This window comes from Osmia lignaria, chromosome 2, assembly GCF_051020975.1.
Source record: "Osmia lignaria lignaria isolate PbOS001 chromosome 2, iyOsmLign1, whole genome shotgun sequence".
Lineage (NCBI taxonomy): Eukaryota > Metazoa > Arthropoda > Insecta > Hymenoptera > Megachilidae > Osmia > Osmia lignaria.
In genome coordinates, this window is record NC_135033.1 from 7,727,736 (window position 1) to 7,747,686 (window position 19,951).

At 48.6% G+C, this 19,951-nt stretch overlaps 1 protein-coding gene and 1 long non-coding RNA gene across 2 annotated transcripts in view; both read left to right on the forward strand.

Moving 5' to 3' along the window:
* The first annotated feature begins 3,438 nt into the window (after positions 1 to 3,438).
* On the forward strand, positions 3,439 to 7,896 carry LOC143306088 (uncharacterized). The gene is made up of 2 exons (XR_013063491.1): positions 3,439 to 4,059; positions 7,526 to 7,896. It is a non-coding gene; the product is annotated as an uncharacterized LOC143306088 (long non-coding RNA).
* Positions 7,897 to 7,927: 31 nt separating this feature from the next.
* Positions 7,928 to 19,951, forward strand: part of LOC117607112 (uncharacterized) — an 86,857-nt gene continuing 74,833 nt past the window's right edge. Inside the window, exons 1-2 of the mRNA XM_034330391.2 lie at positions 7,928 to 7,975; positions 8,038 to 9,457. Coding sequence (XP_034186282.2) covers positions 7,928 to 7,975; positions 8,038 to 9,457 — 1,468 coding nt within the window. The remainder of the gene's footprint in view (positions 7,976 to 8,037; positions 9,458 to 19,951) is intronic.

The following is a 19,951-nucleotide window of genomic DNA, read 5'->3' on the forward strand; positions in this document are numbered from 1 at the left end:
GAAACTTTGAAACATTGTTGCTCGTGGTAAAGATTCAGGGGTTTCACGAGTGTTTTCGGTCTTTTATCGTCTGACCGCTTTGCTTTGAATAACATAAGCTTCTTCTGAATTTACTTCACTAGATACGTAGCCCCTTGCCGTACCATTCTCTCAGCATTTGCGTCTGCCGAAGCTAACTACTCACTGCTATAATATTAAGGCAAATCAAGGAAATTGAAATATTATGTATTGTATTTACAGATTTCCGGTTGTGCAAATTCTAATTGAAATTATACTTCAAATTCAATTATAATACAAATACGGTTCAGTTTTATCATATTAGAACTGTAGGTGCGCGACTACTGTCTGACTACTTAGCTCGATCTACTTCGGCCGTAGCAATCATTGATCCCGAGCGCTACTGTCCGACTGTTTAGCTTATTCTACTTAAAATCACTCGCGTTGAATACCATTCGACATTCCATTTGGTAAGCTGTAACAGCTCGGCGTATCCTATAAACCCGTTCCCTTTAGATACGTTCACCGATTCGTAGAGAATCGGTGGAACGGTGAACGGGGTCGTTGAAGCGTATTCTGTTGGCGCGCGACGATCAAGGCTGGTCGTGCCCGCGTTCTCAGACAAGACGGCGCATTTTGCAGAAACACGATCTCTCGCGAGGCTGGTCGGCGTTACCGCGAGCGTACGTACGCGGACAAGCTCGCGTAGAAGCGGGGCAGACGAAAAAGGAGAAGTCAGGCACGCAACCGAGTCGAATGGGTGTAGTGAATGGAGGTGGTTCTAAGCGTTTCCTTTACCTTTCGGCTCCGTGAGAAAATGGAAATCAGCGTCGATGACGGAGCTACGGTGATGTTTCGTTCTCTGCCGCGTTGCCTTTATTATTTATGAAACCGTGGCCGAGAGATTAGAGGAGGTAAAGGAAAAGAGAAAAAAAAAAAAAGGTGGGCAGAGAAAAGAGGCGAGAGCAGCTGAGCCAAGCGACGCAAGAAAAGAGAAGAGGCCACCGCTTGGAAAATGAGAGACGAGACATGCCAGTGAATGGCAATGGCCTGGAGTGTACTAGAAGAGCGAATCAGAAGAGAAAGAGAGAAAGATAGAGTGAGAGAGGGAAGGAAAGGGAGCAGGCTTGTGCAGCAAGCCATCACAATGTGTTCTGGTTGCTTCGGTCTGTCCGTTCGTCCCTGTGTACGTCCGTACGTCTGTCCGTTGTCTGCCCTGGCACTCGAACCGAGTGCATAGCCGTCTGGCCCCGGTAGAGGGTCTCTGACCGATTATCACTTGGTCTTTATGCTCTTTGAGGTTCTTTTAAACGTCTCCCCGTTTCTCTGCTCCACCTCCTTTTTACTACGTTCGCTTCTTCTCATCGTGCCTCGCATCGCATCCACGCGTCTCTCTCCCTCCATCTCTTTACTTCGTTCAGCTTTGTTCTGATTTTCTTTTTCGTCCTCGTAAAATTCCTTAACCCTTTCGCTGTTTTTATCTCACCATCTTCTGGCTATACGTATTCGAAATTTTTTAATTGATATTGAAAATTTCATCGTTGGTCGTGAGGGAAGAATCGCGCAGTTCGATCTTAACACCGATCTCCCTCGTTCCACCGGTTGGTTCGCGCGAGTGACCGGCAAAAGGTCGAGCGAGGTTGATAGTAACGGTGAACGGGGTGCTCCACCACGGTGTGCCTTTCTTTAAATAGCATAGTTCTCGAGTGACCGTGCCGGTTCCACGAACTCGGTGTCCGGTTCCAAGTATGCCCATGGAATGCCGTAGTCCGAGCGGCGAGAGGTAAAAGTGCATTTTTGCATTTTCTTCCCTTCTTTCCCTTTCCAATCGTCCCGTCAGCCTTCTGCTGGCAGTCGCGTATCACCGTCTCCCTATCAGCCTACGCGCCTCGCCTTTCACCGACCAGATTCGTTCAAGGATCGACGTTCTCTTGGTCCATGACCGTGTCTGTCTACCGATCTTGCCGCGTTATGCGAGCATTCTGTTTACGAGACAGTCTAGCCGACGCGAGATCGGAGACCTCTTATCTGGCGTAAGATAAGTTTTCGCTGCGCATGTACATACGGCGAGACGATGGTACGAGTCGTTTTTCGACTCTGCTCCCAGACGCTGATGACGAAGGAAGTCGTCGTGTGGCTCCAGTCACGCGTGTTTAGAAACACTGTTATACATACTGATTCGGGCTTCTGGTAGTACGGTAGTCCCGAGCAAGCAGTCGATTAAATCTTAACGATGTCGCGGTATTTATGGAACGATCCGTACCCGACGAGATTCGAAAATGTTGGCCGAGAACCCTTCAAAGAGTACGGTTTCCAGGTCAGCCGCTTTGGCTACCGGTTTCCAGATCGATACACCGCCACGGGATGGTTTCGGCTAAAATTTTCAGCATCCTCTGGAAGTTTCGGCAAAAACGGCAACAGTCGGCGTCATGAAATCGTTACGTGGCAAATAATTGAGACCGGTCGGCTGGCTGAGCCGAATCACAACGCTGACGTCCTCGTTTTTAAATAAGGAACGGCAATTCGGTGACGTCGATACCGTCAACCCCCTTACCAAGGGTGGTAAAGGGAAGCGAGAAACCGAAGCGGTTTCTGTCACAGAGACAGAACCTCGGGAATGCATATCGTGACGCCGCTGGCATTCCACGATTAACCTTTCCAATGAATTATTATCGCTGACCCGGCGGCTCCGATTTTCAGCTACTCGCCAACGAACAACGTACACCTTTCGATCTTTCCTCCCGTTACCGCATTCATTTGTTCGTTTCATTTTTTACGCCTGTCAGATCGCGGTGCATAAGGCGAAACGACACGACCCAGTGGAGGCTCGATTTCGAGGGATCAGCGAGGAATACGTGTATCGAAATTCGGTTGTGCGCTAGGCATGTGTCCTGTTACGTCTGCTGCGCGTGCTTCGGTCCCGAAGGGTGACTCAACGGAACGTGCCGCGCGCGATGTGCCAAATATGCATAGGTTCGTCCGAAGTATCTCGGATTCTGTTGACCGGTCTTCCCAAGGGGAGATTGTGGGTGCGTGCCACGGATCGCGTGGTCAACGTACCGTTGCTAGTTCTCGGATCTATGATAACGAAAGGTGCAACGTGTACTCGTTGTCTTACGATGCGTGCAGATTTTTGAAAAGGGGACTCGGTTGCATCTGTAGGCGTGCTTGCAATCGATTTTGCAATTACATGCGAAAACACAGAATCTCGAGGGTGGGATAAGAGGGTGGTCTTAGTAACTAGAGGGAGTGTGAAGAAGGAGAACGATTTTCACGACAGCGCTCGTCGACTATGACTGCGACGGCGAGTGCGGCGACGACAGCAGCTGTGACGATAGTGACGGTGGTGGCGATGGTGGCGGCGTTTGTGACGAGAAGGACGGTGGTGGTGACAGTGGCGATGGCGACGAGATGGAGAATCGAAGAAGGTAGCGGTGCTGACGGAAGAAAGAAAGAAAGAGAGGGTGTTGCAGGCGGAAGAAGGGGTTAGAAATTCAGTAGATGGAAGAGAAGAGAGTAGAGTAGAGTAGAGTAAAGGAGTGTAAGGTAGTATAGAGGTAGAGGTGCGGGTCTGGCGTGAGACGCGGCCGCGGCACGGAACTCGAGGGACGGAAAGGGGCGAAAAGCGACGAGCGCCACCGAGACGGGACGAGGCGCGACGAGGAAAGACGATGAAGGCCGACGGGGGTCGCGCACCGCGGCGCTGAACGCAGTGCCATCCGATAGGCAGCACCGCTTGCTCCACGGATCTTCGGCTCGCTCGCTTCGAGCTCCGGTCGTTCGCTGTACGATCCACGCTCGATCCGCTTCCTTTATTTTTCGTTCGTCTTGGCGTGGCTGCCGTTGCTGCAGTGGCGTCCATGCCGAGAAAGGAAAAACCAGCATCGACACGACGCTGCAGACAGTGGAAAACACGGAGCCACCGCGAAGACGCGTGCACTGGTCGTGTGTGTCGTTGCCGCGCGTAGTTTTACGTGTACTGCATATACGCCGTGGTCGAGCTCGTGAACAGAGGTGCCCCCTCCCCTCAACCTGAACGGCGAACGCGTGGTGGTCAACACGGTGCGTGTGCTTCTCTCCTTTCTTTCTTTCTTTCTTTCTTTCTCTCTCTCTTTCTTTCTTTCTTTTTCTCGCATGCTTGCTCTCTTTTACTTTACATCCTTCCGCTTCCTTTTCGTCTTTTTCCTATCGTTGCTTTCGTTCGCCGCGCCGCGTGTGCACGCTGTCGTTTTATTTCCTCTCCCCCCCCCACGGTTCTTGTCGCGCCTTCTTTCACCTCCCTTACCGTCGCGTCCGATAGCACCCTTTAATATCGTCGCCCGGTTGATGCCGTTGGTGCCGTGCGATTTCACCGAACCGTTGCACCCAACTGCAAAACGGCACAACGTGCGCGACTAAATTTTCTCCGCGGGTATACACGAGTTTCCATCGTGTACGCGAAAGGTACCCATTCTCGGAACGCGAGAGAGACCCAGCATGGCCGCCTAGCATAAGACGAGTCAGAGTTCCTTGCCTGTGTCCACGCTACACAACGGCATCGCACCAAGCTCTTCTTCTCTTTTCCTCTCTTCGTCCCTTTCTATCCGCCTTCTCCCGCCCTGTGTATTCAAAGAGTACACACTCCTTCTCTATCTCTCTCTCTCTCTCTCTCTCTCTCTCTCCTTCCCTCCGGTGCATACGCATACAGTTGCATCGCAATCTGTCTTCGTTTTTGTACAATGTTGTTGCTCTCGTTGCGTCGCTTTCTCGCTTTCTGTTCCACGCTTTTCCCTCACCGTTCGTTCCCTCTCCTCTTCTTCTCGCACCTACATATATTCCAACTCTTTCTCGTCCTCGTCCGTGGTCGATCTCTTTCCCACACGATTTCTGCATCTCTCTTTCGTTCTTGTCCCCTGATCGCGCCTTTCATTCGAAAATAGAACGTCAGCGCGCGTGCCGCGCACATTTTTCCTCATGAAAACAGCGAATTCCCACTCGCTGACACGCGCGCGCGACCCAACACCAAGCGACCGCTCCGCTCCTATTCTAACCTCGCTTTCCGCCCAAAAATTCCACCCATTTTCGTCTCTATCACCTTATCAACATGTTGACCATATACATTCTTCCTCCAAGATACATCGAGGAAGAAAGTTTCATTTTTCAATCGTATCACCCGGTATATAGCGCATAGCTTGCATTTTTTATTCGACCATAATCGACAATCGCATTCTATGCGAACGAAGCGATTTACCATTGCGAAGAAAACACTGTCCCTGCCCATCGACTGTCGCAGTAGTCAGACACGCTATAAGTGTAATTATTCCCAGTACGATCGCTCCATTTTCCAATTAAAACTTTTCCATTTTTTCCTTGCCGTCTTGCAAGCCTCAGATAATATCGATGCCGGTATCGTTCATCGGCGACCTCCGCAGCGTTAAACGATTCGTAACGTGTAACGATGTTTATCACAGGGATACCGAGACGACGACGAAACAGAGAAATAATATTTTCATCGTGACACGGGAATATAATAGAAAGGTTAGCTCTCGGTCTGCCTCGTGTATCTCCTGGTTGTTGGTTTTGTTGCGGTCAGACGAAGGCAGACGTCCGACGATATTCTGGCGGGAGACTCGTAAAAATAGTGCCTTCGTCGTTTCCTCCCTTCGACTACTCCGACTATAATTAGCGGGATTCGAGTTTTCTGCGTAAACAAATATTCGACGGTTGACGCGGGTTTAGACTGTTTTCAGTTTGTTCGCGATTTCCTGTTCAATAAAGTACCGCGAGAATAAAGTAAACGCGAAACACGACTAATCCGAGGTACTCTACTCGTGTCGTGGCTAAAGTCAGCGTCTATCGATGCTACACGAGTTTTGCATTAGGAGAGTGTGGACAGTAGAAACAGACCACTTTGTCTGTTGTCGTCAGCCGTCCCTTTTCCACGTTCGCGATGCCACGTTGGCATACTCTCTAGCAGACGGTTTCTATAGGCGAAGAGGTGGGCTGTGCACTATTCATACCCGATGACCGTTCATAAAAATAGGATTCTCCTGATTCCTCTTCACCAATGCTGCGCTTAATGGGCAACCTCAGACGTTCGGTAAATCTTGAGAAAATTATTCCTTCCCTTCAACGATCGATAACCCGAGCGTCTCGCTATCGAACGATCGACTCACGATTCCCTTTCGCCTGGGGTATCATGTTTGAAAACCTGCTCCCATCATCCCCCGTTTTCAAAGCATCCATCGGATATTAATTCTCTTCCTCGACGAATAAACAATTAGAATGCCTAGATGGATACCTAGTCGGATAGACTATTTGCAAATTAACCGACAGCTCGAACATTCTCCCGATGAACGTAGAAAATGGTAAACACAGGGGTACGCGTTACAATTATTCCGAACGTCACTGAAATAGTAACGCGGTCTATTCTCGTCCCGGAGAATGCACGAACACGGATACTATTTTGAACTGGCCGCCGTGAAACGAATATTAAAGTATCGTTAATCGCATGGCAAATGACCGTAGCTGAATCTCTTGTTTGTTCGAAGCGGAATCGAAACGATTAGACGGAAAAATTTCGGCCCTCTAGATTAGTCTTTATCAAGCTGTCGATATTAATCGCGTTCGATATCGTTGCTTTGCATCGCGAATATCGCGTCGATATCGAACAGTTGGTGCAGTTGGATTAATTACTCGTCGTCGAAGGGGCCACGAGTAAACGGAGGTCGTCGTAATTCGACATAAATAATAAATCTGTTCGCATTTCGAGACCAACATGCCGGAGGACCACTCGAAATCTCGAGTGAACCAGTACAGTGGGGCAACATTTTCATTTTTGACCCGTGTACGTGCGTGTACCGGGTACGTTGGGTTAGGTCTACGTGTGTTGGAACATCGGTTCATTATATTGTGTGCGGTCGGGTACAAAGCGAGTAGGAGACAAAGCAACTAGGATGAGGAGGAGGGAGAGAAAAGGGTAGAAACGTAGAACGAAACGAATCACTCGAGATCCGTTCGTGAACTATTTCCTCGGGGCTCGTATTTTAGGAAGTTGTAGGAAGCATGAGTCCATAGACCAGAATAAGACAGTGCATGCTGCACGAGGCTGTTCCTCTTTATCTCTTAGTCCATCTCCTCTTGTTTATAATTGGAACGTTCGGTGTTGTCGCGTGTTTCTTGTCTTTGTTACTGTAATTATTTATACCGTTCTTTCACGGTTTTCAATTCATATGATAATTTGCGATTTCCGTTTACACGAGTACTAAAATCTTTTTCCGTATATACATTAAAATTAATGATCTGAAAATATTCGATAGATCGAAGGATAATTTTAGAATAAGAAAATATCTGAAAATATTCGATAGATCGAAGGATAATTTTAGAACAAGGAAATATTGTATCTATTACATAACGGTGTTCAGAATCGTCGGATTTATATTTAGACTACATATGTTTCGTTGAAAAATTTGTACGAATACGAGGCTGATCTGAAAATAAATTTTTATACGAAAGGTTCGTAACCTGGTGGAATTTTGGTTGGTTACAGACACATCGTAGCCACTGTGTTGGAGGCCCGTAAACGCACCCAGTCGAAGCTCAGCGGCAGAAGCGTTCAGGCGAGTAGCGTGAAACGTTGGCGGAGAATGCAAGGGCGAGCAGCGGAGGCGCGCGGATTCGCGAAAGCTCGTCCGACGATCGTCCACGCCGAGGACGACGATCGTCACGGCTCGCGATGATGTCGGAACGCGGTCGCGTAGCATCGGTTTCGTCGGTTGTGTTCGCGCGACACAGAGAGCTCGTTAGAAACGTTCGACACGCGACGGGATAAATGCGAGACCGAAACCTCGTGGGTGGACCAGTTGTCGCGGCGACGAAAAAGAAGAAGAAAAAAAGACACCTGGAATCGATACGACGACGGCATCAACGGAAATCAAGCTGGTGGCAGTGGATGAGAACAGGTGTGCAACAGAAGAGGAGCAACAACGGAAGGTTGAATGTAGATCAGGAAGAGGAGGAAGAAGAGGCGGACGAGGAGTCGAGGAATTTCGGGAAGGATAGAGGGAAGAAGAGGAGGACGGATCTAGAAGAGGAGGAGGAAGAGGAGGAGGAGGAGGAGGAGACAGGGATAACGATCCGAATCCCGAGGATCCATCGACAAGATCGGCCTACTACCAGCTGGACTGGACGGCCTCGCGAGTTTTCGTGGTAAGGCCGTGGGTTGTGGGGGCCACCACGGGGGCGGGGGTGGGTTTACTCCTGCTTTTTCTCGTCGTCGCTGTTCTTGGCAATCAAACGTGCACGACGACGGCTGCGCCGGTGGTGTCCGATCCGTACGTGTCCCTCGACGCTACGCCTCCTCGTCTTCTGCCTCGATCAACGGACCGCTGGTCGTCGGAGTCCACCGTCCGGAGTCCAACGTCTCGTCGATTTTCAAACTACCAGCAGCCGGACGTACATCCTCCGCCGAAAGGAGAGCTGGATTATCACGAGATATCGTTGCTCCCAGCTGAACGACACGGTTTCGATGCGATTCGGTTGCTCTCTCCCCAGCAACCAGCTACGATCGATACCATCAGCAAGAAAGATACATCTTCTTCCGTTGCATCGCAAGAAGGTGGAGGAGGAGGAACAGGGAGAGGAGGAAGAGGAGGAGGAGGTCTGGCTTACGAGAGGACCAAGTCGAGACGACGACAGGTCGATGATCGAGGCTCAGCTTCTTTGAGCTCCGTTCAACCGTACTGGCTCCAGGGGAGATTTTCTCGTCCCCGTCGCGTTCAATCTTTCTCGGCTCTCGTCGGTACAGCCGAACCGAAACGCCACGATATCCTCGAGTTCGCTTTACCCGAGACCAACCATCACGACTCGACGTCGTCGTCGAATCTTGAGGACATTGTCAGAGGGCCGGCTTCTAGCCGGAGTTCTTCAACAACCACGACGACGACGACGACGACGACGGCGACGACGACGACGCTGGCAACAACCACGAGGACGACGGAGGAGTCGCGAATCACGATTACGGTACCGATTACTTGGACCACCGATCGTTTCGTCCATCGAACTGTGCCGCGGTTATCGGACGAGCAACTATCGGGAAGACGCAACAGGAAGTCGAAGGACGAAGAAGTAGATGCGAGGGATAAAGACGGAGGGAGGTTCGCGTTCGCGGGGGACGGTAGTGGTGAGGTCATAGGTGGTGGTGGTGGTGGTGGTGGTAGTGGTATCGTCGATTGGAGCACAACAGTCGCCGGGCCGATGTCATCCTGGTCGTACCCCGAAGATGAGCAGCCGGGAGCTGTAAGGACACGGCTGAGCCCGGATGTCGCGACCGAGAAAGACGAGGAGGCGGATGGTAGCGAGGAACAGGTCAAGGTCACCGTAGCTCAGGGTAAAGGCTCGTCCACGTCGACGACAGGGACCACGACCACTTCGTCGACGACGCAGTTGCCACCACCCGGTCAAGACACCTCTATGGAAGCACGTGAGTACCATCTTTTCCTTATCTTTATGTCTCTGTATTTGTCTCCGTCTTCGTCTCTGGCGTACCAGAGACCCCGTTACATCGTCTCTATCCACCCAACCGCGAACACACGCTCAAATCCCGCGGGTTTTACCAAAGCTGAGCTAAGGACCCTTGGTCAGGCTATTTTTAACTATTCTCCCTACAACCTTCTTCCCTTTTGCTATCGTCTTCGTACTCGTCCGCGTGGCTTCTGCCTTACGTCTGACTTGGTAACAGGACACTAGTATTCTACTCGTTGGTCCTTCCCGTTGCGCCCTTTCACGTCCTTCGAGAAGACACCCACCTCCGTCTCTGCGAATAATGATCCTTTTCCTCTTTCTTTTCACCGTCTTTTTAATCTTTAATGCACCGCGCGAATCCGGGAGGGTGCTTCTTTCCCCCTTTTCTTTTCTTTTTTTTTATTTAAAAGCTTCTTGTTATCTGTCTTTAGAATACTCGAGGAGCGTAAAGTACCTTCGGCGATGATTTAAGATCGAATTCTCTAATATTGAAAATTTCACTTGATACTAATTATCGTTAATTGCGAAACGAATTTCTCATTCGCGGAAGAAAGAATGCAGATATAAAAGCGTACAGGTCGGCGGATTGCGCGAGGGTAAGGGAGAGAGGCTGACGGTGAAACGTGTGCATCTCGTGTGTTTTCGATTACGCTTGCACGGCCGTACGCCGGCTGCGTACGACGTACGGCTCGTGACTTCGCGTATGAATCAGCTAGCTATTCTTTTCGCGCGCTGGCCGACCGCGCGTTCTCCTCGCACCGTCTCTCCTTTCTTCGTTGCACTTTCTGTTCCGCTTTCGCCTCCTCCTCGTTCATCTTACGAAACGAGCGAAGACGGCCGAATCCACGCGAGCAATTTCTCGCGACCGCCACGACCAGCTTTCGTCTTCACCCTTTTAGCCCTTTTACCTCCCTTCGCCAGACAAAGTCGCGTTCCTCCTCAGCCTTGCTCCGTTTCGCGCGAAGCCGGTTTCCACTGGCTGGATTTCCTTCGTTCTTATCCTCCGATTGTTCTACGCTTTCGTTATACTCATTCATGTTCTTTTTTTTCTTATTTAATTCGGACGGATATTCGTTTCACGTTTCGTTTTACGGAATTAATCAATTCTAAGATTCTCTTATCAAAGTCTCTAAATACGCAATACCAGTCGTTGAATAGAGTTAAATGGTCGATTGAAACAACGCTTCCCGTTCATCGAAGATCAGAGATGAAATTGCAATTTCGATACACAGAGACAACGGTAGATTGTTCCCGGTAGATTAAGCACCGAATCTAATCGACGTTAATGAAATTGCTGGATTAAAGCCCGTTCGAGGAGCCGAGAGGATCCTCGACGAAAGAAATTTCACGATTGTTTTGGAACAACAGAACCGACGGGTACCCGATATCCGTAAATCGTTTGTACGTCCTGAATGCCGCATCGAAAGCCCCTGATAAAAGGCTCGATGGAAACGCGCGGCGAACGGTTTATTTTAGATTATAACGTTGCATATCGCGGCGTGTAATCTCGTTAATTCCGCTTGATCATAATAAGATAACCGGCGGATTGGCGGGAAGCCAAAAATTTGAACATTCCCAGATTCTGGCCCGGCCCCCTTGTTCCCTGTACCGCGCACCCCAGCGAACCACCGCCCACCCCTCTTCTTTTTTTCCTACTTTCGCCATCATTTTTTCCCCTCCGCCGCGACGATTCATTGCTTCTCCTAATTAACGCGACCTCGTGCCGAAGATTCATGTTGCTTCGAGGCGAGCTGTCGTTCGCTCGAAACTTGCCGATTTATAAATCGAAGATATCGCGCTCTTGTAATAATCAAACGTGTGAATTTATTTTTTAAAACAGCAGGAGTTGGGTATTTATTACTTGTGCGATGAATGAATTTTCTGCAACGAAAGGGTCTAAACTTGACCTATTTCCGTGGACAGTTCGTGTACCGCGTTAGCAGAGAGGGTTACATTAAAATCCATTGATTGCACGAGACACGTGTAGCACGCTATGTTTGTAGATTTCTATCGTGCCGTTGAACTTGTTGATTGATCTCGGATCGATAGATAAGAGGCGCCGATGAAATATTGATAAGCTTCCGATCGGTGAATCGCGTACGACAGCTATTTATGAAAATTCGTAAAACTACGAATCCGCGTGGGTCTCCCTTGTAAATATACGGCCGGCACAGTGTTTCGATGTTGTTACTTAACGTGTTTATTTCGGTGAGCTTCTGTAACCCTCGAGGCGTTTTTTTTACGAGGCTAATTTGTGATCTGGATGGTTCCCAAAGGCGAGTTCTGGTGACTGCGCGATACCGGGTACCCGGTATAAGAGGAATGACTAAATGGCCTGACTAACCAGTCAGGTATTCCAAAACCCGTGCCTTATTTTCACCGCTTATACAGAAGTGACACGTGAGTGACAAGGAGGGCAGGCAGTTTTTGCGGGCAGACCGCGTACGAATTCCAGCCGGTATTTTAGTGGTTTTCATCGCGACGCGATCCCAAGGGACACGGTAAATAGATCCCGCGTTCGGAACGATAAATTTACCGACGCCGCGACTTTATTTTAAACGTTCCTCGCTATTCTCGCGCCGTTGAATTCGTCAAGATACGTGTTCGCCGAGTGAACCGACCCGAGCCGATTATATCCTGACCAATAACGATACTCGTCCCGGGTCTACCTTTCCTACAGACTTCGAGCATCTCTAGAACCTTGGTAGACCACCTTCTAGCATCATCCCTTTCTTAGAACCTTGACTGATCCACGTATCGGAAGAGTTTTCATTTGAATTCTTACTCTAATAAATACTCGCAATTTTGTAGAAAAGAAGCTTAGGTCTACCTTTCCTACAGACTTCGAGCATCTCTAGAACCTTGGCAGCATCATCTCTTTCTTAGAACCTTGACAGATCCATGTATCGGAAGAGTTTTCATTTGAATTCTTACTCTAATAAATACTCGCAATTTTGTAGAAGAGAAGGTTAAGAATGATAGCTATATTTTTCTATCGTCTAGATGCAACTATTTGTCCTTTTAGGAAGCTCGATGGTATCCAAACTTCTGGTACATCTGTTCGAAATACTGGTGTCGTTATTTTAAGCGACCGGATTTAATGACGAAAGGAATGAATCATTTGCACGGGATTACTAAGTTGCAGCTCGAGTTCCCGCTTCGAACTGCTTTGGAAAGGTGTTTCTCTTCTTTCAGTTGCAAATATTATTCGTATCTTTGGGAATCTTTTTAAACTCTCTCTCTTCTTGTTTGAAAATTTATGTAGAATCAAATAACAGATATTAACGATGTTATTAAAATATTGTATTCGCTACCTGAACGGGAATTCTGACTGAAAAATGGCCAGAAATTTATGATGCACGCGTGATTTCAGGCCGAGGAGGAATCTTTTGGTCGTGAAACAATAGGTTGGCGAAGCCGGGTAGACTCGATGGTTATCTTTTACGACTTTATAATGATATAACAACGTGTTATTAGACGGACAAATCGCTTCTAATAATTACAAAGTCGAAGCCGGGTTCCCACGGTGATGCGACCGGCTCGGTCCGCGTTTTACGGTCACGCGAAAATATGCAAACTGTCCCAAGAATTTCGCGCGATGCTTGCGAAACGCGATCGCCGCCTTTGCGCCCGGCCGTCCACCGGTGCAGATTTATCCAGGTTTTCGTTCCGCGGTGATTATTCATCTGTTGATACCTCCTCGAATCGTTCCTTCGAAAACTGAAGACCGCGAAGAACTGTGTATCGTTAAGAGGAACGACGCGGATTTGATTTATGGCATGCACACGAACGCTCTTCCCTTGCTGCTTCTTTAAGATCGTCGATTTCCAACCTTCTCCCGCCTCGTTATCCTCCGGTTATTCCTTTAAAATTCTTCCTTTCCTCGCGTCGATTCGCTATACGCTATCCTACCGGTCGATCAGACTATAATCCTTTTGTAAATTTATCAGAGGTGAAATTTTGATCAGAACTATTACACGCATATAAAGTCAATTAACAAACTTCAATAAGTATCTCTTCCAGTCCAGCGATCAATGACACGTGAACGTTAAACGGTAACAAACTCTGAAACTTTTAATTGCCTGGTTAATCGAAACACCTTTCATCAATCCGGCGAACATAGAAGCCCGAGTCACCCCCGTCGATATTCCTCGCAAAATTATTTCTCGTCAGATTGTAACAACGTTTCGAAAGAAAATCGTGTCTACGGTTAGTTCGGTTGCGTAAGTTGAGCGTACGAGGTAAAAAAAGGTTGAAGATTTCTACGGGATTTCTCGGTTGAAACGTGGCTGGTTGGCGTAGCAGTGTACGGCCGAACGAAACCCCTCGATCGAGCCGTGGCTCTCGACAAATGCCTCGCGGATTCGTAATTTTTGTTCTCCCCTCGACGCGAAGGGAGAGCAAGAAAGCGTACCGGGTCACGGGGGGGAGAGAGAGAGAGAGGGAGACGAACTAAGAGAGTCAGATGGGCAAGGGATGGTGAAGAAGGAAGGGAAAAGCGGGTGGTACAACGAAGGGGCCCAGCACAACGAGAACGGAGTACCGAGGAAAAGGTTGGAAAGAGAGAAAGATTGAGAGAGAGAGAGAGAGAGAAATGGTTTCGTGGTGGAAAAAGTGACTGAAGAGGGAGAGAAAGAGAAGAGAGGTAACTCTCCTGCGGAAAGGAGCACTCCTGCGATGAGAAGGAGCGGAGGGATGGGCCGGAGAGAAACAAGAAAAGGGTTAACGTCCTTTCGTTCGCTCCTTGCTCTCTTTTACTCTTTCTCTCTCGCTGTACTTCTCTCCGAGTCTCTCTCTGTCGGTACACCCTTTTCCTTTCTGCTCTCTGCTCTGTGCCCTGCCTTCCCTATCTCGCTCGCCTCTGTCTCCTCTCTTACTTACGCTCAGAGCTACGAACCTACTGTCTCCCTCTCCCTCCTCGCTCCCGCCATTTATTATTCATCGGCAAGGAAAATTTATATACGTCTTACCGTACGCCGTCATACTTAATTCTCGATTTACGATTCCGCGGCTCTCACCTTTCCCTTTTCCCTTTTTCTTTTCTCTTGACCGGCGTTGCATGTCTGATGGCCAGTCCGATCGCTGCCTTTCTCCCTTTCGCTCTCCGACCGTACGAACACGGTTTTCCTTCGTTTTTTCTTCTCCGCGCCAGCCTAAATTTCCCCCGACGACGCTTGATAATGGCCTGGTCGAACCAAGAGCCGCGATTCTTTCTTGGATATGAATTATACATGATACGCGTGATCTTTGCCTCAGCTTTTTTGCTGATTCTGAAATTGTTCCGAGTTTTGGGATTTTGGAGTTGAAATCTACCGACGGCTGCACTTTAGAGAATTGAACGTACTTCGAATCGCGGTGCTCCTTTCATCGGCGATGTTTCATTCACAGCCCCGAATCACACGGAAATATTCGTTGCGTTAAGCGTGCTAGAAACGGTCTCTGCCAGTAAACACGGTGGATCGTGGGTGAAAATAAGCGCCAATTGCGACCCGGTTCCATCAATCATTCTCAAATACAAGACTCGTTGCTACACAGATTCGTTCGTACTTCAAAACCGAGATACGAGATACGGTACACGCATCTCCACGGTGATTTATTTTATTAGCTTGTAATACTTCTTTCGCACGATGTGTCTTTTGCATCGCGTCTAATAGATTTAGGGCAGCAGCCAGGATCTAAGGGTGTCGGCGTGGGTATAGGTCAACGACAGAGGGGCGCGAAAGGGCTCGGTCGCTATGGAAACCCTGGCACTACCGTTCACTGTGGGGTGCCTCAAGTTTTTTATGGGCTGGACGATTGTCGGAGGGTCGAGACTCTAAAAATCGTTACACAGACCTAGATACTGTGCCTCTTCTCGACGCCCTCTCCTCGAGGAGGAGGAGCACCGGTTCCGCACGTTTCTCTCCCTCGACTGCAAACAATCTTGCTACCTTACACAATTACACTTTGACGTCCCCCGTTGACGAGTTCCTCGAACGTTATGCAACGATCTCGCGAGATGAGAATAAAAAATCGGATGATTCTGACCGGTAGGGATACACTATCAGTGTTTTCGTTGGGATTAAGGAAGAAGGGAAGTTTCGGGTTCGATAAACCACACGGATGATTCTATTTTTCGAATGTCGGTAGTTGGAAACGAGAAAGTTGGAGATTAAAAGCGAAAACGCGAGACAGGGGTGGTTGTAAAGCGGAGGTATCATCGTGGCAAGAGCAGCTGCCATTCCCGTCGGTTCTTGCCGTTTTCTCGTCACGGACGGAAAGTAGCAGAGTTACGCTCGACACGCAACGACGCGACGCGACGCGACGCGACGCTCTTTCCCGTTTTATTCGTAAGGGTGGCAATGCGCTTGAAGCTCGCTGCAAATTCGCAGCCCTTCATCGTTTTACGTCCTCGTCCCTGTGGGAAGGCCAGGGGATAGGCGGAATATTGCGAGCGCCGGTACTACAGAGACCGATGCGATGGGAGATCGTAGAAACCGTCGCTCGCTCGGTTGTTCGTATTTGCCCCCGGTGTTGGAAGAAAGGACGAGAGGAAAACGAGGACGGGGTGGCTTTGGTACCCTCTACGGTTCTCTAGTTAGAAAAGGGAGAGAAGGATGGATCAAGGGGAACAACGAGAGAAACAGAGACGTCAAGTTGGTCTCGTGCTATAAAGTATTGACTGACTGTTGTACAGCGAACTATATGTACCCCACCCCTCCGTCCCTATAATACCGCCAGACTCCACTCGGCCCTCGCCTCCAGCCAGCGGGAATAATGCGACTTCCGGAATCGAGGAAATACCTTTCAGCTTTTTAAGAGCTCGATCCCGACCGAGAATCCGGGCTAAAAAGGCGAAAATAAAAAAGGAGAAACGTAACGGAGTTCGAGTGTTGATTCATTAATGTAGAAAGTCTCTCTTCGGTACAAATATCCGAGTGGCTTTTGGCGTTGATAAGGACCGGATTTAGACACCTTCCTTCAATTTAATTCCTGAATTCATTTTTTTTTTTTCCTATATCGTTGGGGGATTTGAAAAGAATTTACTATTTTATTCGCAAATTTATCGAGTATAAATCGCCTTGTATATTTAGCCTCGTTAAAAAATCATCGATACAATATCGGTATAGCGACTCTCGATGATCGTTGGACCGGATTCGCGGCAGGAAATGAAGCGTTTCTCTCGCTAAGAGATCGAAGCGTGCTGGTACAAACGCGGCCAGCTGGAAATTTAAATCCCGTTGGCATTAATTGCCGATGTAAATGTTAATTATCGCGGTAAATCGCGTGTGACTGGAAAAAAGAAAAAAAAGTTTCACCGTGCAGGTGATCACGAGCCGACGCGACCCGCAGCACCGCGACGAGTATCGGTTTTAATGGGTTCCAGCGTTGCGGGAGAAAGACGGAGAGAGCGGACTCGCGCGCTCATCCAAACGGGATGTTCGGCCTAATTACCGCGTTTTATCAATAGGGATTCTTCCGTGCGCCGTCTAATGGAGTGTCTAGGCTGTAATCTGTAGTGGGAAGCACGTGACACAATTTCGAAGCCGGGTTCGTCGACCCACAGCTCGGTTGCGTCATTGTCGCTGACATTCTACGCGGTGGAGAGCGACGTGTCGCGGCTGTCTGCCTTCGAATTTATGACGTTACGATCCGCTCGTCGTTGTGGTTTACGCGCCGGCACGACGCTCCTTTTCGACGATCGTCCGACCGAAAATATTTCGAGAATTTCTCTCTCTTTTCCCCGCGAGAATTTTTCAGATACTCGGGAAATTGGTAGGAAAATGATCTTCTTTGCGTTCAATCCATTAATCATTCTTTATTATCTTGTACGATATCATACAATTTTTATATATAAAGAAAACGAGAAATATTTGCTGATGGAAGAAAAGAGAAAAAAAATGAAGGCTATTAGTCGATGTCAGGATTATAGAGATCAGTTGGCCCGTTTTCATAAATCCTATTAACCAGCCGACTTGGTGCGTACAGTTCAAAACATCCCGTATATCCTACCGCTGACACCGTTGTACCGTCAGACCCTCCTCCCTTTGATTTAATCCGTTCTCCCTCTTCCCTCTTTGTCCCGGCCTGACGAGGAGCGAGTGCAGCGACTAAGGGTGAGACAGGGACAGATAGAGGGTGCGTTGGGTAGAGTAGGGTAGGAAAATGGTGCCAAGTGCACAGTACTGGGGCATCGACCAGCAGTCGTTCGTGACGTTCGTGTGTCCGATACTCTTGGCCATTTTCCATCCTTTCATAGCTTCGATCGAATGAAACGTTGAATACCTGCGCGCTGGCTATCCATATACTTCAACTTCGATTTCTACTTTGAAAATCTATTAATTCTAAAAATTCTACCACCCTCGAAACCCTGTAGGCGAAGATAATTCAAAAGAAAAATCAATATTTTCCATCATTTTCTGAACGTACCTATCTGTTCGGATTCGAAAATGATCTATTTTCAGGCGTCGCGACGCGTTTACTAACGCACGAGTTCCTCGTTACCTGCGGAGTCGAAGGCGTCAGCCGCGTTCACGAGGAAAACAGGAACGGTGGAGACAGCAGACTAAACAAAAATAATCTCTCGCCGCGTGGTACGGTCTCGCGGTGGTTGGCATCGAGGAAAAGATGAACGCGAGTATATTTTCTGGCGCGAATGAATCGTACGTATACGGTTGGCGAAATAGCTACGGACGAGTCGGGGTCATTTCGTAACGCGTTATCGTCGCGTGGTTGTCTGGCCGCTTGTCGCTTTCCCGTATCTCGCGTCGCTCGATTGCGAAGTTTCGCGTTCTCCTCGATGTTCACTCACCGTTCTTGCACGCTGAGTCGACACACGCTCTTGATTTGCTTCCTTTCGCGACTTGTTTACCAGCTCGCCACGGCGTGACGCAGTTTCACGGCTGTATATAGAGTCAGGATGCGCGACACGAAATCCCATCTGGCTAATTCCGAAAATCTTCCTCGGTTATCCACATTCGTGTTTCTAAACGATCGTTCTCTGGCTTCGACGCTCGTACGTTCCACATAGACGTTCCATTTCCAATGTTTCGTTTCCTAAGACACTGGCATACGTTGGCGTGCGAGTAAAAGACACGCGCGGCGAGAATGCAGCCGGCAAAATGCCCGTCCGTGCACACCGCGTCGAATGTCTGGCCAGCGTCTGGCTGGGATCCTTGAATGAACGCCTATTTTTAAAAGGGCGCACAAACGAATAAACAAGCGGCGGAACTTTCCCGCTACCGAGAGCCGCTTCTTTCTAATCGAAACGATCGATCAACCCCTTCTGAATTACGTCCGAAGATCAAATTAGCGCGCAAGTATCGCGTACGCGATGAGACTCGGAAAATTTTTTTTATTTTTAATTAAAAGAGAACGGACGAGGTGTGTAACCCTGAAACGATTCAATATTTTACGAAGAGAAAAAACGTAGTGGAAGTTAATCCCAATATGTCCTCGTAACACTTCCACTCGGTCAGACTTTATCAAACGCTTCACGCACGATCGTCTCTTTAAATAAAATTCTTTGGCAAACATACATAAAGAACAATTGGACGTCTGGATCGCGTCTAGAGGAGCTCCTCAATGGCGATGACGAACGAATAAAATATCCACTCACGGGTATCCCGGCTACACGGAAAGACACGAAGTATCATGGTTGTTTTCCAGACACTATCATCCTGGCCGTTGGTCGATATGTGTTCTCAGCCACGGGCAGACACCGGTTAGACAGAAAAATCCTCGACACGCGTCAGGTCGTGCTGGCTGATAACACGCTCGGTTCAAGGTGTTCACGTATTCGCGTGTTTCGTTCAAGATTTTTCGAATTATCTTTCTTTCGTTTATTCCACGCCTACGTGTCTCGGGACTTGTCGTCTTTATCGATTATCCCGGTCGTCGATCAATAAATCTCTCCTAATGTAACACGAGCGCACAAGTCGACTCGCGGTACGACATTCTTGCATCTGGTTTCGCGCGAGCCCAGGGGCTCTGCATAATCGCGATAATATTCCTCGCTGCTCAACATGTACGAACGACGTGTACGTTCGGGTCAGGTGAAAAATTCGAAGAAAAAAGGTAGCAGAGTCTGCGAGAAGATATCGTTGCCAATTATCCTTTCCCGCGATCCTCTATTATTTCAGTACACAACATCTGGCCGGAGCGTTTTAATTGCTCGCTCGAGGAAGCAGAGAAACGCTCGGGTGCAAGGATCGAGGCGGGCAGCTTCTCCCTGGCTTTTCTCTCCCTCTGCCACTTTCATGGGGACGTAAAGATTTTATGCGACTGTATAACGAGGGACGCTCGTAAACTTGCTCCCGTTGCTTTGTTCCCTGTTTCTTTCGTTGTAAAAGCGCGATTAGTCCGTGTATTTTCACGATCGTACGCGTTTCGTGATTGTCACGCTCGCTTCCGCGACGATTCCTAATGGAAGTCAATGGGGATTTGCAGAAGAAGAAACGAAATACGATTCTTG